The 20,312-nt window shown below is 40.2% G+C and overlaps 1 protein-coding gene across 1 annotated transcript in view; it reads left to right on the top strand.

Annotated features, from left to right (window-relative positions):
• ano5b (anoctamin 5b) overlaps positions 1-20,312 on the top strand; it is a 55,856-nt gene that overhangs the window by 8,418 nt on the left and 27,126 nt on the right. Inside the window, exon 2 of the mRNA XM_051702530.1 lies at positions 5,946-6,007. Coding sequence (XP_051558490.1) covers positions 5,946-6,007 — 62 coding nt within the window. The remainder of the gene's footprint in view (positions 1-5,945; positions 6,008-20,312) is intronic.

The raw sequence follows: 20,312 nt of genomic DNA, 5'->3' as shown, positions 1-20,312 counted from the left end.
TAATAATCAATAAGCACGTTTACATGTGCACCAATACGCTGAATACTCCCAAAAATCAGCTTATTTTAAAAATCTGACAAAGCAAGAAATCTGCGTTTACATGACATTTGAAATAATCGGATTATTCTCTGCTTTTGACGTCAAACCATGAAGAGGCATGCAAACCACACTTGTGTACATTGGATGAGCCAGTAAAAATACTGCTTAAAGTGTTTACATGCCATGCGAAATTGGTGTTATGAGCAAAAATCTACCTATGTCAATCGGTTTATTCTTACGGCGTTTATGGGCTTATACCGATAAACGAACGCCGTTTATTGCATTTACATGACATAATAGGTGTTGCATGTTAACATGCTCATTGACAAATTTTTTGACTCTTACTAATTTTGTGGAATAACTGTTTAGTGAATGTTGCATGACCTGGTTTTATGGTATTTTCTGACACACTTTTCCTGTAGAGAGTTATGTGTTTTGTCATGCATTAAGAGTGCAGTGATATAAGCTTGATGTGTTCAGCAGAAGTATTCAGTTCATTATATGTTTCTACTATAAAGAGTCTGCATTGTCAAATGAGGATGAATTGGAATTCATTCATCCATCTTCAGCCCATTTTCTAAACAAACTGAACTGAAAATAGTGTCAACCTGTAACTTTATCCGAAGAACAGAGCAAAAAGTAGGCTAACTAACATTGGTGTAGGGCACTGGTTGAGTTACAATGAACACGTTTACATGCAGTTAGGAAAATGGTTTATTCCAGGGTTTTTGCGGAAAGCGGCGTTCTGAAATGTCGTAAACTAACGCCGATTTCCTCAAGCTGTTTAAGGGATTAAAAGAAAGTGGTTTAACACACATGGGTTTCTCCTAGAGAACCTGACTTAATGTGGTTGTGTAAATGCATATGTGGCATTGTGTGTGTGCATGAACAGACCGGATAACAAACGTTATAGGATGAAGCCCAAAAACAAGTCAGCACAGCAGAAAGAATTCAACATTTCTGTAGTGGGAAAATCACATAGACTAACCTATACTCATTTATACACACCAATGTAAAATATCGACTGTCCCTCACGTTTGTGTATATGCGCTCGTACATTGCGAGAATCCCGGAGTTTTACGTAAGAGGGAAACCCCACTATTGCAGTGCAATTTAGGTCGAGATAGAAAGCGAAGGAAACAAACACAGCAACAACTCTGGAATGTCTGGTAACAAAGCGAAGCAGCAGAAAATAAAATAGAAAAGTGGCATGTTTGTTATTTACACAAACGTCGGAGGGAAGTTACGTTGCTGTGGAGAAAGCTGCTTACTGACCGAGCCGCATGTAAACGGGAGTAAAGTGAAAGCAGCAACCACAGCTCATGTAAATGCATACACCGATTTCGAGCCTTAAGCAGCTTTCTCTCAATAAACGGCTTTCTGGTGTCCATGTAAAATAGTGACTGTTTATGTGTTTACTAGTATATTACTGCAGCGTTTGTATTCAGACAGGTTTTATCAACACCACTGCTGATTTTCCCACTCTGCTTCAAAGTATTACACAAAGGTGCCATTATCAAAGCCCTTTTTGTCCCAGAAGACCTAATCATCACCCATTATAGCATGATCAGAGGAAGCCTGCGAGACCACAGCACCTGCTAGCTCTGCTCATAGCAAATATTGGTCTTCTCACAGAATGAAAAAGATAGAGACCAGGCCTGTATACACCTATATTCCAAGTGCACATGCAAACAGATTATTTATGTGATGGTTTTAAAGAGAAAGTGCTCTCAAAAATGAAAATTCTGTCACCATTCACTCACGCTCATGTTCTTTCAAACCTGTATTACTTTTATTTCCTTACTCTGTAAGCCTTAACCTAATTTCTGGACAAATCAAGTTGTCTTAATTAAACATTACTTCAAATATCAAGTTTTGGGCTCATAACTCAAAATATGTATGTTCATTGTACTTATTTATCTTAAAAAATATATATATAGACTTAAGATTTTAAGTGTTAATAACTCAAATGTCTGAGTACAACCTTTAGGCTATGGGGAATACACATGAATACACACGCTTGAATTATTTAATGTTTCCTTGTTAAAAGAGGACTTATGGGGACATTTAAATAGTTGCTATTAAGAGTTCATATAAGTGTATTTTACCACTGAGCTACCCAGGCCCCCATCATATAAGTTTTAGCTCTTTTGTAGTATTATTTATGTTGTTTTTTGGCAAATCATGTGATGACACCATTAGGATGATCTGTGTCCCCTTTGATCAAGTTAGATCCTGTTAATTTTTTGTGCATGTGCAACTGAAATACAGGTATATCTGCATTTCTATGGAGAATTACAGTACGTTTATTTAGTGATTGACCTAGAATCAGTTATAATCTTTTTATCTGAGCTGTGTGTTATTGTACAATGATCTAAATTGGAGTCATTTCAACTAAATTTATTAAGTAGAAAAACAATATTCAAATAGCAAACCATATGGGTTTATAACAACAAAAGGGCAAAATATTTTCATTTTTGGGTGAACTATCTACTTAAGTGTTTACTAGGTTTAGTCCTTTTCCCCTTTTGGATATGGAAGAAAAAACATGTAGAAAATGTTGTCTGGTTTTAAAATGTTCCCTCCATTTTTCCATTCCAAACCGTCTAACGGGTTAAGATGGCTATGCTGTTCTGACGGGCTACCGGAGGACCTTTCAGGCAGGTACGGACAGAGCATCACTTCATGTGCCGCTTGTCTGTCCGTCCTACACTCTAATATGGCCTGTTTTCTTGTTCTCTGCTACTTTCCTCTACATATTCATTTCCTCTCATTTGTCTTATTTCTGTTTATTATTTGGCATTTCATTATGCTTTGTCAGCGTCTCAGAGACCATACTGTTACAAGTGTTCTCGTCTGTGATACCGCATGTTTGGGGATGTGAGCCTTGCTCTAAATGCTACAGATGTTGAATATAATGTTGGTGCCTTCATTCACTTTTTCATTCCAGTTTAAATGTCGGTTCCTCTTTATCTGCCTCACCTTCATCTGATCATTGCCTTATAGCTGTTAAATATGTTAAATATGTCGATGTCTCTGCCTGTGCTGTAAGGCTGGATATGAATCTGACTAGCTATGTCTTCCAGCCCTGCTGTCTGTTAAATTGCCAGCACAGACCCACTCTGTGATTATTTCTTTAGGATGCCCAAGTTGTGTTTTTAGCTACTCTCATCAAAAAGTTACTCATGCAGTGTAAGTGTTTTGGTGGAAAACTTTATTAGAACAATGGTTGCTTGCATACAGTATGTAAGATACAGGTGTAAATGTGAGAGATTGGTTTGATGAATGAAGTGTTGTGTAGCCAGGGTTTTTCCTGCATAAAGAATTATGAGGCTCCATCAAATTTCGACTGTCAACGAAAATCAGGCAGGCAGTCACGTGCACAGATAGACCCCAAGTGGTGCTCAAGCACCCGCCCTCTTTCACTAGATAAGTGCACTTTTTGCAAGTCATTTCTTATTTTTTAATGTATATTTTAGGTTTTATTTAAATTTGGCCCTTGGCATCAAGTCTCAATTAAACATGTGCCCGACATATGCATTTAAGTTGTAATTCTGCGAGACCACACGAGCCCCTGCCCCTTTGACATTCTTTGTCACAGCCTCCACACAACATCAAGGTCTACCTGACCAGCCTTCATTTGTGACAGCCAGGTAAGGATAATGTTTGCCCTAAACTTCGACATTTGAATTGCTCCTCTTTGAGTTGTTTTTTATATTGACAGCATAAAATAGTCAATCCGCTGTGGTCACCAGAGGCGCCGGCGTGATCACCTGACATTTTCCCAGATAACAGCAGAAAGAAATCCTCCGTCATTTTTGGTCATACAGATAAGAGTAAGACATCATTTGAAACTATAAAGGGTTTACTTTTATGTGTACACTCACAATAACAGCAAAATGTTGTGGTTTTGTAAAATAAGGAAATCATACAGGATGCACTTTCTGCCGTCTCAGTCTCCGTGAACTTCTGTCTGGAGCGTGTCACGTAAATGAACCGAAACTCAGCGTATACTTGCCTCGCAGATATGAGAAATATGTCTATAGAAAGCTTGAATTGTCTACTTTTAAATGAACTAATTTAAATAGAAAACAAATATTCTCTGATTGTGTAATCCGTATGAAACCAATGAGAGGTACAGTCTTTCCCATTTGAGCTCATTATCATTTTTGGAAGAAGACATGCTGTGAATTTACCTCAGAAGAAGAGCGTGATCCGATACGGCCTAACACAAAAAGTGTCTCACAAAAGTTAATTTTGTGAGCGAAAACTGGAGTCTACAAAATCGATTATGTGTTTCATGGCCTTATTTCAGAGAATTACTAACCACGCATAATCTTGATTTTCTCAAAAATACAAACATGTACATCTCATGTTTGGAGGCTCTTATGTTACAACATTGCTGAGAAAGTGATGCAGTTTATTAATTTTGTTAATTATTCATGCTTGATGACTATAATCATGTCAACTGTATCTGGGCAAAATGTTTTATTGTTATCTCAAAGCAAGTTATGGCATTTGGAACCAAGGTAGCCTTTTTGATCAAAAGTCCAAAAAACTCCCCAAACAAGTGATCTGAGGGTTTTACTGAACCTAAGAGCTACTTACATTTGTAAATGCCACAATAAACCAGAAACATAATTACACAGAATAAGTAACAAGTAATAAGATCCAGCACTGTTTCAGTTGTGCGAATGGTAAATCAAGACCTGTCAATCTAAGCAATCAGTCCAATTCAAGCTGTAAAACAGTGGCCAATTGGTCTCTACACATCATCCCTTCCCACCATACCACCCACATACCTGAGATCAGAGATGATCTTATTATCGGTTTAAGAGGTTAATCAAGTTTGCTGCTTGTTAACTATAAATGAACACATTAGCTGTTATGTTGTATTTAATTTAATGTTGAACAGGTTAGCTTTTTTAATTAAATATGCTATAAGTTGATAATTGTCATTTTCTTCAATCATCTTAATTATTAGAACACCAAAAATATGTTGCTTGTAAGTGTTTGCTTCAGCCAGTGGAAGGCATGGTACAAGTGTGTGTGTGTGCACATGATCAGGATGGTCCCACCACTGCCTCACTTTGAGCCAGGAAAAACCCTGGTAGCTTTATGTTTTCTTGGTTGATATGGCTGTCAGGGCTGTTCTCAAAGAACTGAAGGACAAAGAAAGAACAACTGTCAATTCAAAGTTAAGAAACACAATCATATGAAAAAAAACTGAGACCATAATGTACCATAAGGATACATCATGGTCTCAGATTGCATTATTTTTGAGAGTTAACCATCTCCAATCTTATTGGCTGGCAATATTAGACATCTCCCTACTGTGGTGTGTGACATCATGCATTAGCCTATTGTGCATTGTGTGAATATCCTTGTACAAAAACTCTCCCCCGTCTGTTTCCCACAGGAAGTCCTTTTATTCCATAAAGGTGGCAAGTCAGCATTATAGTCACTGACTGACTAACCAGTGGAATGTCTGTCAGAGTGTCTGGGGGAGAAAGAAAAAGAACAGCAAAGACAGAAATATCACATACTACTGCATTTTGCAGTACTGTATTTTGTCAATTTGTTATATTTTATTATGTCAGCTATAATAGAATATAATATTTGGTCTCAGAAACCCCTTCCCATGCCTCTTGAAACACAATGGAAAGAAATCGGTTTTGCTGTCATATGAATACCTTTAGTTTCTACTTGTCAGCATTTTTACTGCTCACCTTAGGCAGCCCTCCACAATGTGTGGGCAGGAAGTACTGCAAAAGCTTTTTTTATTTTTATGTAACCAGTTTCTCAGAATGAGCAAGAATTCTTCAGTTTAGCCCAATTGCCATAAAGCACTTTTAAATGTGGTTCTGATATATGCTCATGCCATTTTTCCTTTGTCTCTTGCACAGATAATAATGGCAGCATTAACTCCATCTCTGAACGAGAAACACAGCTGCCCGGTCACCGGGAGGTAAGATGTCGTACTCATTTCATTCCTGTTCATTTCCTGTCATAGCTTATGGTTCAGCTCTTTTTTTGTTGTTGTTGTTTCACAGGAAACCAAAACTGTGATGAATGGTATTGTGTTGTAAAATAGTCAGTAGGTGTCAAAAGGTGTTTTAGTTCATGTTCTGTGGTTGAGTTCCCTTTTTAAAAGATGAATGAGCATACTGGGTCTGGAGATCTTTCACATTTCTGTTTTAAACATATGTGTAAGGCTAGTTTAAAGTGGAGCACTTGTAGACAGGTCAAAAGGTTTGGAGAGGCTGTTTCTCCCACAACTACTCATGTGATTCAGTTAGAAGCTGTTTATTTTATTACATGGATAAAGATGCTGATTTTTCCATTTGCACTAGAGATAGTGTAGTTTGACCTCAGCTGAGGGAACATTGGGCCTGATTTACTAATGTGTTAAGTATACAACTGTTCTGCTGCAGCAAAAAGGTCATGTTTCTACGTTTAAGTTATGTTAAAGGAATAGTTCACCCAAAAATGAAAATTCTCTCACCATTTAACTTTGTCTTCCCAGATGTGTATGACTTTCTTTGTTCAGCAGAATATAAACAAATATTTTTTGTGAGAATTTTTCAGCTCTGTAGGTCCATAAAATGCAAGTGAATGGTTGCCAAAATCTTGAAGCTCCAAAAAGCACATATAGCCATCATAAAAGTAATCCATACGACTTCAGTGGATTAATTAATGTCTTCTGAAGTGAAACGCTAGGAGTGTGTAAGAAATAGATCAATATTTAAAACTAGGTCACTCAGCATCTCGCATGACGTAAGCACGTTGGCAAGTTAACACGAGAACTGACACGTGAAATACGGAGAAATACGGAAGCGCAGTGTTGTTTACAACAGAGAAGCATAGATAATCATACATGGATGTCTCATTCAGCTGGTTTGGATATGTCAACTGCGGCGCCATCTTGGAATGGTCAACAAGGAGAGCTGTTTGAATCGGTTTGAATGCAAGTGAATGGAGGAGATGCCTCAGACCGAGCTCCTTGCTCAGACCGCTGCATAAACTGCTTTTGTGTGGAAACAGCGACTGTTTAGATGGACACCAAAAAGCAGCTTATTGGGAGAAAGTGGGATATTGGGAGAAAACAGGATTCCCGTTTACATGCACTATATAAGTGGCGTACTCTTTACTCCCGTATACATGCAGCTCGGTCAATAAGCAGCTTTCTCAACAGCAGCGTAATTTCTCCACGACACTTGTGTAAATAACACATGACATCTGAGGAAGACTTCACTATTTTATTCTCTTTTGATTCGGTTCATTACCAGATATTCCAGAGTTGTTGCAGTGTTTGTTTCCTTCATTTTCTATTGCGACCTGCAGCAGAATTGCGCTGCAATAGTGGGGTTTCCCTCTGTGATGAGGAGGAGGGCGTGGCCGGGCCGTGATGACGCACGCCTGGCACTGTGTTGTCTAATCAGCGGGAGAGAGATAAGGAGGGGCAGGGACGCTAGTTCGAGAGAGAGAGATGCATGTGCTGTGTGAGTGCGTTTTTGTTTTGTTTGCTGCAAAGCACCTTTATGTTATGTTTGAGTTATATTCTGTCATTAAAGTTTACATTGCTGTTCAGCTGGTTCCTGCCTCCTCCTTGTCCATGCTGTGAAAATCGTTACATTGGTGCTGAGACCTGGGAGGGAGGAGGGGTGCACTGTCGGAGGGCCCTCGCTGCTGTTGGAGGGTCGCGATGCCGAGGAGGTATGGTGGTACTGGAGCGGTTTGCCAGGTGGTGGAGGAGCCCGCTGCCGTTCGCCAAGAGACGGAGAAGCCGCTGCCATCTGCCAGGGGGCGGAGGAGCTCGCTGTCAGCCGCCTGGAGTAGAGGAGCTACTGCCAGGGGCGGAGGAGATCGCTGCCAGCCACCAGGAGGCGGAGGAGCTGCTGATGTCTGCCGGGAGGCAGAGGAGCCTGCTGCCATCCACCAGGAGGTGATGCCCAGTGCCATCGCCTGGTGTCGCAGAGGACCGCTGCCCAGCTGGCCGAGGACCAGGTGACAGTGTGTCCGGGGACCGGCGAGCAACTTTTTCTCTCTCTCTCTCTCTCTCTCTCTCTCTCTCTCTCTCTCTCTCTCTCTCTCTCTCTCTCTCTTTCTGTCTCTCCCGCACACTCTTTCTCTCTCCCCTCTCCTTCCCCACGTCTCTCTCTTAGTGTCAAGTCATTTTTATTTGTATAGTGCCTTTCACAACACACATCGTTTCAAAGAAGATCATGCAGTTTCCCAGGAGGCGGGGAAGGCCGGCCGGAGGAAGGACGGCTGAAAGGGCAACACCTTCCCTCCAGGAAGGGTGGGGGAGTTGTAGGTCATGCTGGAGGTTTCCCTTGCCTGAATCTGGAGGTGGAGAAGTGTGGCGATGAGGAGGGCGTGGCCGGGCTGTGATGACGCACGCCTGGTGCTGAGTTGTCTAATCAGCAGAAGAGAGATAAGGAGGGGCTGGGACGCCAGTTCAAGAGAGAGAGAGAGACATACGTGTTGTGTGGGTGCGTCTTTGTTTTGTTTGCTGCAAAGCACTTTTATGTTATGCTTGAGTTATTCTCTGTCATTAAAGTTTACGTTGCTGTTCAGCCGATTCCCGCCGCCTCCTTGCCCATGCTTTGAAACTCGTTACACCCTCTTACGTAAAACTTCAGGATTCCCCCAATGTACAAACGCATATACGCGGACGTTAGGGACAGTCAGTATTTTACATTGGTGTGTATAAATGTGTATAGTTTATAGTGTATGTGATTTTCCCACTGTACTGAAATGGTGAATTCTTTCCACTGTGTTGACATGTTGTTGGGCTCAATCCTATGACGTTTATTATCGCAGTCTGTTTCATACACGTGCACTATTCAAACACCCGACAGAACGCCACTTATTCACCTTATTCAGCCCCGCCCCTTTTCAGCGCTCCGCTCTTCCGAATTTTGACATCTAACTACCTGTTTATATAGAAGCTACTGCAAAGAGCTGATCAAAATGGAAAGTATTTTTAACCAACAGTTGATGGTGTCAGTCTACAGCACCCCTTTGCTACGTGAAAATGCTTGTGCTGTGTTTTTTTCTGTCACTCTAAATGTTCGTTTTCGACACCCGTGGAGGTAAATTGGACCTGGCAGATCACATTCAGACAGCTATGACACACTGCACTTTTTAACGTTACAAATGTTTAATTGTTATATGTGTAATTCTGATAATTTTTTAGGATTTAACTTGTTAATAATTTGTGTTAAAATGTGTAGTTGATATGAAATGTCCAACAGTGACAGCTCGTATTATTACACATTCAAGTTCATAAAAGAAAAAAATTATAAGAAAATTAGAATTGTACTTTTTAATATGAATTTGTCTCCCTACATTTTTAAGAGGCTTAAATGTGATTTAAAGTGTTGTAAACGGAATATAAAATAAAACATACACGTTCACATGTTTATGTGTTTGTATTAATGTAGATGCACTCTTCCCCCCGTCCCGGTTAAACACTTAAAAAATCTGCTCACCTTAACAATAACACGAGAAGATGGTCAGAGGTGTCATACGAGATATTTTTAATTACATTGTTATCTCTTGGAGTTTCATGAGCACAGATGCATATCAGTACGTCCACAGTGTGAAGGTAGGATCTTGTGTATTGAATGAAGTACTCTTGTTTTAAAATCTCCCCACTCTGCTTCCAGTTGTTATGATATCCCCTGGACTCTTTAAAATACTCATGATAGCTTTTGACAACTCTATAACCTGTAAATCCACTTAACTAGCTAATTACATTTTGACATCAACACCATAGATATCTATAAAGATAACGCTAGACCGGAAGTTCCGAGACAAGTTTCTCTGGTGCATAAGGTGAATACATTTACACAATGGTGTAGATTTGGTATGAACATTGAGGGGGCGCAAATGTGGGTGGGGGGGGGGGACTTCCGGCGAAACGAGTGAGAGCGACCTCTGGTGAATAGATGTGGGTGTGGTGAGCAACACAACAAAGTTGAGAAAAGTTTAACTTGATGCAAATGAGGAGCGACTTTTGGGAGCGACAACCAATAGGAGTGAAGACCGTGTCAGTGGAGCTCACGTCATCCGCCTCCTTTGAGATAAGTGCAGAAAAGGAAGAGAAGTTCCTGTGAGCGATTTCACTGTTCTATATGATTCATCTTCTGTATGATTCATCTTTAACCACATACATGGATGTAATAAAAAATGGTGCATGGAAAATAAATTGTCGGCATTCTGAGTGAGATTGGTTCATACATTGATATCTTATTAATCTTATTAATGTTATGATGCAGTGAGCACTGCTGCAGTTCATATAAAAACACTCTCCCCTGCAGAATGTGCATTTTTAGGGACAAGAAAATAGATTCCTTGTTAAATTAGAATGAAATCGTAGTTTTACTAGCAAAATGCCTCATCTGTGATCATAGTTTCAATAGACATGGCCAGACGTGCAGTCCACCAATAACGTTAGAGCGACAGCAGTAAGAACGCCCACTAGCGACTTCACAGTACAGAGACTAGTGACATCAAGCGATTAAAGTCGCTTGCATGTGTGTAAGGGGCTTCAAGCAACAGTGTGCGTGCGCATACACAGCATGTCTGTGTGAGTGATAGCCAAGCTTGTGTTGCTCTATGAGGATTATTTCAACATCTCTGCACCTTGTTACATTGTTTTGGGGCTGGTTTTATTCATCTGCTGTAAGTAACGACATTCCATTTCCCATATTCTGTTTGTTTCATGAGGCAAGAAAGGAGAATGCGTCAAAAACATGTTTGTATGTTACTTGGGGGCTATCGTTTTTGCATATTACTTCATGAAACAAACAGAATGTAGGAAATATCACATTGTTACTTACATCACAGCATTGTGATTAAAACAAGTCCAAGCACAACCTAAAACGGCACATTTAATAAGTTATACAGTGGAACTGTCACAGATGAGCACTGTAACAAGCGTCATTGAATGAGACGCGCATAAGCACAAGCACGCACATTCAAAGCACACAGAAACCACTGCTGAACTCGCAGTCCGGCTAATAATACACCATGTATACAGAGATTAGTGTTTGTTTTGTGTGTTTTCTTGTTTAATATTCGTTTCAGGCAGTTTATCGCCTTATTTTGGTTTAATGCATTACAGCTATTTGAAGTTCGTTATTCTCTTTCTGTGAGCGATGTAAATGGGCACCATAATTTATGCAAGTGCATTGTAATTTATTTCTCATTTAAATCAGCATACATCTGTAAAATAGGCACATTTATGGTTCATGTTACATCCGTCAAACCTTAATAAGCGGTCCAAATTCCAAACGTTTAAACTACACCTATTTTAAAATAAGCTTTTAATGACTTTTCTAGCAGTTCCAGGTTGAATTATTGAAAATTAAAACTTTTTTTAAGTGTCGGTTTCGGCCACAATGAGCTGTGAATTATCAGTATCGGCTCAGAAATTCCATATCGGTGCATCCCTACTAATAAGGGATCTACATATGAATATCTATGCAGAGGAGGCTTACATGCTTGCGTCACGCGAGAGGCAGTTTTAACTCCACCCTCCTCTACGAGCTGGCCAGAAGCAAACATTTTTAGTAAAAAAAGTTTTAACTATTGATCTGTTTCTTTCACACACCTAGTGTATAGCTTCAGAAGACATTAAGTAATCCACTGGAGTCATATGGATTACTTTTATGATGGCTATAAGTGCTTTTTGGAGCTTCAAGATTTTGGCACCCATTCACTTGCATTGTATGGACCTACAGAGCTAAGATATTCTTCCAAAAATCTTCGTTTGTGTTCTGCTGAAAAAAGTAAGTCATATATGAGGGTGAGTAAATGATGAGAGAATTTTCATTTTTGGGTGAATTACTCCTTTAAGGCATCTGATTCTCCTAGTGATGTCCGAGTCTTGAACGAATCGTTCTTTTGAGCCGATTCTTGGCAAGTAACCGGTCGAGGTGGTTCACAAAATCGAACTGAATCAAACTTTTGTTCCGGTTGATGACGCAAAGTACTTGTTCTTGCCACGGTGCACGTCGAACTGTCCGATTCAAAAAGAACCAAATGAGCCGGTCCCACTAAGTGTCGAAGTTTACAGAGGATTTCCGAGGACTTGCTATGTGTTGAGATGTAATGGCAGTAGCCGAAGAAAATGTTTATTAACCTACAGATCTGTTCACTGTTATTTCTGAATTATTGATAAAATATGTGCAGATGAAGGTCTCGAGACTTAATTTTTTACTTGATGTTAATACAAATTATTAATAATATATTAGTTTTCTACTTGTTTGTATATGATGGACATTTTCAAGAAATCTAAATTTCAGTAACTTACGTATCAGCAACAACATAATAAAACAGCCTTAGAAAGAGGGAAAGGAGGAGGCGAGAACCGGCTTGACAACTTAAATAATAAGTTAATGAACAACTTAACCAAAAACACACAACTATAAACACACACACAGGGCAGCTACCTGTAATTCTCTCTCTCTCGAACTGTCGTCCCCGGCCGCCTTTATCCCTCGCGTGCCCCATCAAGCTGATTGGGGACCGGGCGTGCGTCATTCCAGCCTGGCCCCGCCCTCCTCGGTTCTACACTGTTATTGAAACAAAGAACCCATTTGAAATGAATGACACAAACCTACACGCTGAATCGGACATCAGCGTTTTCGGTCATGAGCCAAATGAGCCGGTCCGAATAACTGTCGAAGTTTGCAGAGAATTACCAAGGAGTCTGATGAGTGAGCTTCTGATACTCTGAGCATGCGTGTACCGAGGACTTAAACGAGCCTGGGGAGAAATGTAAATTTCTTTAATGACAAACAAAATGTACTAGAAATATGCTTATGTTTAGTTTTATTTCATAATATTTTTATTAAAACATGCAAACAACTTTTAAGTTGAGAGATGTAAATCAATTTACTATTGATTATTGTGCATGCTGCAGATTATATTTTAAGTTGTTATAAGCTGAATCATGGTTCCTAGTGAGTTGACTAAGACTAGTTTATTCTCTTTATATGCTTTAGACATGTAGAACATATCCACGTTTATGCATCAGGGTCTGTATTGGGTGCTTTAAGAGCAAAACATTAATGTAGGAAACTTATCAAAGATGTAATCAATATTTGTCAGTCGTATTCGACTTGCAGGATCACAGAATGAAACACTGATGACAATAAACGCCCTTATTATTATAACTTAATTGAATAAAAGGTAATAATCAGCATAAAGCATTTACATATGGCTTTTTTTAAATGTTTGAGTGTGAATATCATGACATTGGAATGTTAGAAATACGTACTAGTGATGTCATTGTGTGATGACGTAATAGTACCGCTGAATCGTTTTCATGAGCCGGTTCATGGAAACAAACTGTTTGAAAGAACCTGTTCGCGGAAATGAATCGGACTTCCCATCACTATTATAAGCATCAGTAAGTTATGCCCTTATTATATTTGTCTTGAATGTACACTTTGCTACCCTGCTGGAAAGACCATCTTAACCAGCTTCAATTCCATGCTGGTCTAGGCTGTTTTTTTGCTGATTGGTGCAGGTTTGGTGCTGGTCTAGCCAGTGGATTTTTCTGGTAGTGCTGGTTAATCAAGGAAGTCTGTCTTTGCTGGTCAAAAAACCTTGTTGGAACACCAGCACTCCAGCATCCCATGTTGTGGACCAGCATTCAAGATACAGGACACTGTATGCTGGTGACAGTTTTGCTGTTCTTTTTCTATTTTTCAGCAGGTTAATGATATGTTCCTCATCATTGTGCAGTCACTGTTTTTTTAGCAGAACCACATGGTGCATTTTTAACTCAGAATTTCTGACAAACTGCATGGAGATAAAAAATAACTGCATGGTTGTGGAATTACTCACCCCTGTGAAATCACTTTTGTGAGGGGCATTCAGAGGTGAAGCTGTAGCACCACTCTGTAGAAAATCTTCTAAATTATGAAGTGTTACAATGAGTACCATTATGATCTCAGGCCCACAACAGCAATGCAAGATTTTCACAAGAGAGGCTCCAGGCCAAAGCATCAGATTCCAGTAGACTTATCTTTTTTTTCAAAATGGCTTCGTAACTAGAATTATCTTCACCGAAATAGGATATTTGTCATCCATTTTAAACAGAAAAGGCTCTTTCTGGAAAGTACATTATTGTATAGACCAGAAGAAATGTGTGTCTACTAACAGTACTCTTAAAAGGCCATCTTTAAATAACTGCTTATACACTGTCACAAATGGAAGGACGGCTCTGCTGAGCACGCATACACTCTCTTACAGGGCCTAATGGGATAGTTCACCCCAAAAAAGTTATTCTGTCATTATTTACTCACCCTCATGTTGTTCCAAACATATGTAACTTTCTGTCATCCATGGCACACAATAGGAGATGTTAGGCAGTATTTTAGTCTCAATCACCATTCACTCTCATTGTATGGAAAACAATGCAATGAAAGTGAATAGTGACTGAGACTAAAATACTGCCTAACATCTCCTGTGTTCCATGGAATAAAGTCATAAGGATTTAGAACAGCATGAGGGGTTACATGCTGTCTACACTAGGCGCCTCCGCTGACACGATGCGCCGCAACGGCTTGAGGCTGTCTACACTGTTTGCTTAGAAGTGTCCATTCTAAACAGTTTATTAGTCTTGTTGGCAGGAATAGCGCCAGCGCATGCAGCACAAAATGTAATGGGACATCTGCCTACTGTCATCCAGTGTAGACAGCATCATTGATTATAATGAGTTCTATTTGCTTTTTAGGAAACACGATACTCTTATCCAGTGTAGGCAGGGTGTAAATGATGACAGAATTTTTCGTTTTGGGTGGACTATCCCTTTAACTCAGAGAGAAGAGAGTCATGCGTTAACAAGGAGTTCTTCTAGTTGTCTGTAATTAGGAGGAGTGAACCACTCTTATCAGAGGTCTATATTACCTTTGCAATTATTGGCCGTTTGTGATGAAGTCAAGCCCATTTGAGAGCTTGATCAATCATCATGTAGAGAAGCCAGGATTCCATAAAAAATATTGATTGAAAGCCCAATGTCCACTAGGCAATCAGATGTAGATCCAATGCAAATAGTGCTCCCATAGACTCCCAGAAAGGTACGGTGTCCAGACAGAACCCACTGTAGTTAGGGGGAGTGAACTGCTCTTATCAGAGGTCTCTAGCTGTTAGAGTTCTGCTAGAACTGCACGTGACACACGCTATACAGTATATTCTGCCTGTTACCACTAAAATTGGAGCACTTTATGCAAAATATGATGGCTTAAACTGAGGTATGGATACATTGTTCATGTTCAGGCCCTCGTGAGATTGTTGCCTACTTTTTAAGAGCTTGTTTTAAATTACAATTTAAAGGGCTGAACATTAAATTTGCTGTGATTTACAAATCGTGCACACTAACTGTTGCATGCAAAATGTTTTGTTAATATTCATTACATAGCTTAAAATCACTTGTATTAAAAAACATCCAGAAAATAACCCTTAACACTACAGTTCAATCCTCAGAGTTGCTTGGATTAACATGGTGTATAGTTTAAATTTAGGGTCCTTTTTTCTTGATGAAAAGTCATGAAAACACATACCTTAATTTATTTATTTATTTATTTATTTTTTCACCCAATTTGGAATGCCCAATTCCCAGTGCGCTTTTAAGTCCTTGTGGTCGTGTAGTGATTTGCCTCAATCCGGGTGGCGGAGGATGAATCCCAGTTGCCTCTGCGTCTGAGACCATCAGCCCGCGCATCTTATCACATGGCTTGTTGAGCGCGTTGCCACGGAGACAGCGCGTGTGGAGGCTTCACGCCATCCACCGCAGCATCTGTGCTCAACTTACCACGTGCCCCACCGAGAACGAACCACATTATAGCGACCACGATGAGGTTACCCCATGTGACTCTACCCTCCCAAGCAACCGGGCCAATTTGGTTGCTTAGGAGACCTGGCTGGAGTCACTCAGCACACCCTGGATTTGAACTAGCGAACTCCAGGGGTGGTAGCCAGCATCTTTTACCACTGAGCTACCCAGGCCTCCCACATACCTTCATTTTTACTCTCTTTCAGTGTGTGTTTATAAGGAAGTGTGTGTGTGTGTGTGTGTGTGTGTGTGTGTGTGTTTATGATAGAGATATGAGCCTTAACAGGAAGGGTGGGCCTTCAATAACTGCCTTAAACACAAGCAATACATTTCTCACTCTGTTTTACCCCTCTTCAGAAATAACACTGATATGAAGATGCTAGTGCTTATATACAGTAGCTTAAAAGAAATTCATTTGTATGAGTGTAACAGTGGGGGCTGGTACTTTTCAAGGTGCTCAAACTACCACTCAAACAGTGAAATTTCTAAACAAAAATAATTAACTAAGCTTGAAACTGTTTTTGCAACCAAACTGGCAAAATATCCAAATATGAAAGCTGAAATAAATGTGTTAAGTCAGACTGCAAATAACTGTGCGTGTAGCCGCCGAACACTGCGCTCGAAAATGGAGGTTTTACATTTCATATACTGTCAATCACATACAATTATTGAGCGTTTGTGGCGAAGTCCAGCCCATTTGAGAGCTCGACCAATCATCATGTAGAAAAACCAGACTTCCAGGCAGGACAGAAAAACATTGATTGAGAGTCCAATGTCCAATAGACAGTCAATGCAGATCCAATGCTAATAGTGCTCCCAAAGCTCCCAAAGACTCCCAGAGAAGCATGTCGTCCAGACGGGACCCAAAATGGCACGTTTAGAGCCTCCCATCCAATAAAAATTGATCTTTACTTCCCTGAAATCTTATGTTACTGGTATCTGCCATAGACGTGATGGAAATATCTGATCATTTTCCTGACTTGGATCTTTGAATCTTGTTCAGCAAAATGAGCAATTCTTGATTCAAGTGATTTTATTCATGTGACAGCCGCATAGGCTCTACAGGAAACAGAAATTATAAGTTCATCTCCCGATACTCAGTGCTACTTGCTGTAACGCTACTTGGCTCAGCATAGAAGACAAACGATTTGTTCACGAGAGACCATTTTTGTTAATTTTTCTCTTTACAGCTTACAGTTCAATATATTGCAGTTGTTACTTTTATTGTGATCAATACATGTCAGTGTGACAATAAATAACATTTTAAAATCATACAGATTGACATGATAAATTATGTTCATGTAATAAATGCAGGAAGTGTTTACAAGATATTCTCTGCGAAGTATAAAATTAAAGTAGATGGATGGATGGATGGACATAAATCATAAAACAAGGGGATTCATAATAAAGAAAAAATTAATTATAATTGTAACGGGTAAGGATGGGCAAGGAGGAGCCGCCAAGAGCTGGCTGAGCAGACAACAAAACTTTTCATGACATAAATCAACTTAAATCAACTTAAATACACAGACACACACAGCAGTGTGTGTGCTCTCTCTCTCTCTCTCTCTCTCTCGAACTGGCGTCTCTGGCTCATCTTTATCCCCCTCCCGGCTGATTAGAACAATTCAGGGCTGGGCGTGCCTCCTCACAGCCCAGCCATGCCCTCCTCCTCGTCACACTCTTCCGCCGCCCGACTCAGGCCGGAGAAACCTCTGGCATGACGTACTCCCCTCCCTTCCTGGAGGGGAGGTGTTGCCCTTCCAGCCATCCTTCTGCCAGCAGGGCTTCCCCGCCTCTCTGGAGCCCTGGGAGAGATGAGGGGAGGGAGAGGGAAAGAACGAGGGGGAGAGACGGAGAGAGAGAGGAGAGAGAAAAACTTGCTCGCCAGTCCCGGGACATGTCGTCGCCTGGTCCTCAGCCACTCCTCCGCCCTCTTGCGGATGACAGTGAGTCCTCTGACCCCTGGCGGACGGAATGGCTCTTCCCCTTCCTGGCAGATGGCAGCGGTTCCTCTGACTCCCGGTGGCCGGCAACGACTCCTCAGTCCCCTGGTGGACGGCTGCAGCTCCTCCCCCTGGCGGATGGAAGCGGCGAGGACTCCACGACAGTGCGTCCCTCATGCTTCCCGGGTTTTGGCTCCAGTGTAACAGGTAAGGATGGGTAAGGAGGAGGTGGGAGCCAGCTGAGCAGTCAACAAAACTTTTAATGACATAAATAAACTTACACACACAGACACACACACACAGCAGCCATGTGTCTCTCTCTCTCTCTCTCTCTCTCGAACTGGTGCCTCCAGCTCATCTTTATCCCCCTCCCGGCTGATTAGAACAATTCAGGGCCGGGCATGCTTCCTCACGGCCCGGCCACGCCCTCCTCCTCATCACAACAATTTATCCAAAATCAATTCAATAGTCAAGTCAATAATGTTGGGTTTCATCATAGTTTTTGTAGTTTATTATATTTTCTAAAGAGAAGATAAAAGTTGTAAATCCATTATAAACATTTTCGGACTGGGTTTTTCCCATTATACAGAAAAAGTTTAAATGATTAACTAAGTCTTTATTACCAGATTCAATGTTATGGAAAAGAACCATCATGACATAAATATTCTCAAAGTTATAAATTGCAAGAGATAAAGAAGCTAAAATTTATTGGACCAGAAATGCTTTCACAGATTGCTCAAAAGCCACAACCTTTTTGATACTGAAGGTTGTGATGGTCATTTTGAGATCAATAGTGATCTGTGTTTTTTTTTTCCTAAGGGAGCAGCATTGGGAGAATAGGTGCCTCTTGACCAGTAATGCTGATTAACAAACTACCTGTCTGAACTGAGTGCTTCTGTCAGCTCTCTCCATTTATTAGTGGTCTTTGACTTCTTAATGCACAACGGCCCCTACTTTATTAGTTTAATAGGTTTCACTATTCCTTTCTCTGAAAGGCCTTATTTAGGCAAGAATGCCAAGCACACAAGCATTTTTGTGTCTTATCTGGTTTACCTCAAAGACATGTCTGTACTTGCCTATGATGTTTGATGTATTACTAGTATGAGTTTCCTGAAGTTCCTTCCATTTTCTAAGGTTTTGTTTTGTCTCATGCTTGATTTTATTAATGGCAATGATTTTTATAAATGGCAGATGTATACCTGGGATGGCAGGGATATCTTTTTAAAAAGTCGTTTTTTTAATTTTTTATGTCATATAAGAAATGTAAATAGATTTTTTGTTGGCTCTGAGAGTGTCACAAATAATTTTTTTCAGCTGAAAATACTTACAAAAATGTTCCAATGGTATTTCCAATGTTTTTAACAATGTAAAATTGTAATACAATGGTAGTCTTAGAAATGCCTTGGAGTACCAAGTAAATACAATTTTATTTGTAAGGGAGCCATTCAATATCATGGCGTACTGTATATCAAAGTACCTTGGTATTGCCATCATTATATGTTATCATTATACATGGTTATAATTAAAGGTGCAATATGTAAAAAAAAAAAAAAAAAATGTTTTGCCAATGTGTGAATGTCTTGTAACGCAACTTAAAAAATGGGCCCTTCTCGGACTTCCTAGGTTGCCTATTAAAGCCTGTAGACTGATTTTCATGCGAAGGGAGCGGGTTGGTTTTGCTGGGAAAATCCAAAGGATTTGAAGTTTATGCGCGCTCCCGAGAGCCTTGCCTCAGTAATAGCTTCTCTTCCACTATTCAACAGCGTCAACAGACAGTCTGCAACACTAGGTAACATTATCTTAGAGATGGAGTCCAGCAAACGTCCAGCTCCCAACCGACTCCTACACAAACTCAGAGTAAGCAAAAAAAAAAACAAAAACAAAAAAACATTTATCTACTGAATCCTGTCTGGCTAAGTGGGAACGTGATAGTGGTCGAGCGAAAACTAGAGTGAACTTCGTCAGGGCATTTGATTCCTGGAGGGACCTTCGTTCGGTTTTGGGGATCAAAACCGACCCTGAATTGGTGTTCTTCTTATTGGACAGGTAAACTTATATAACTGCTAAGCATGTGAAATATAGTGCCATAGGGACTGATCTGTGTAATTTTAGTTAACTTGATCTTGCCTGCTAACGCTGACGAATTGCAAGCTACCTTGCTTCATAACTTTCAAATAATTTCAACGATCTTCTCTTTACACTAAAAGTCAGGTATACACGATAAATTTAAGAAAATACGCTGGTTTCTTGATCGTAGTACAACTTGTGACATACAAAACATACAATAGTGCAACATAACAGTGCAGTGCAACAGTAAACTGTCTGGTATAGTTCGGTAGTATGTAGCTGTGTGTGTGTATCAGTATGCTATGTTAGCTGATAAGTAGTTTTATTTTAGTCTCAAAGTTTGTAGTAAAATAATCATAACTGTGTACTTTTAATTATGCTACCTCATCTGTCAGCATGACGCC

Source organism: Myxocyprinus asiaticus, chromosome 1 (assembly GCF_019703515.2).
Source record: "Myxocyprinus asiaticus isolate MX2 ecotype Aquarium Trade chromosome 1, UBuf_Myxa_2, whole genome shotgun sequence".
NCBI lineage: Eukaryota > Metazoa > Chordata > Actinopteri > Cypriniformes > Catostomidae > Myxocyprinus > Myxocyprinus asiaticus.
The sequence above is the reverse complement of the archived record's forward strand: the minus strand, read 5'-3'. Positions and strand labels throughout refer to the sequence as shown.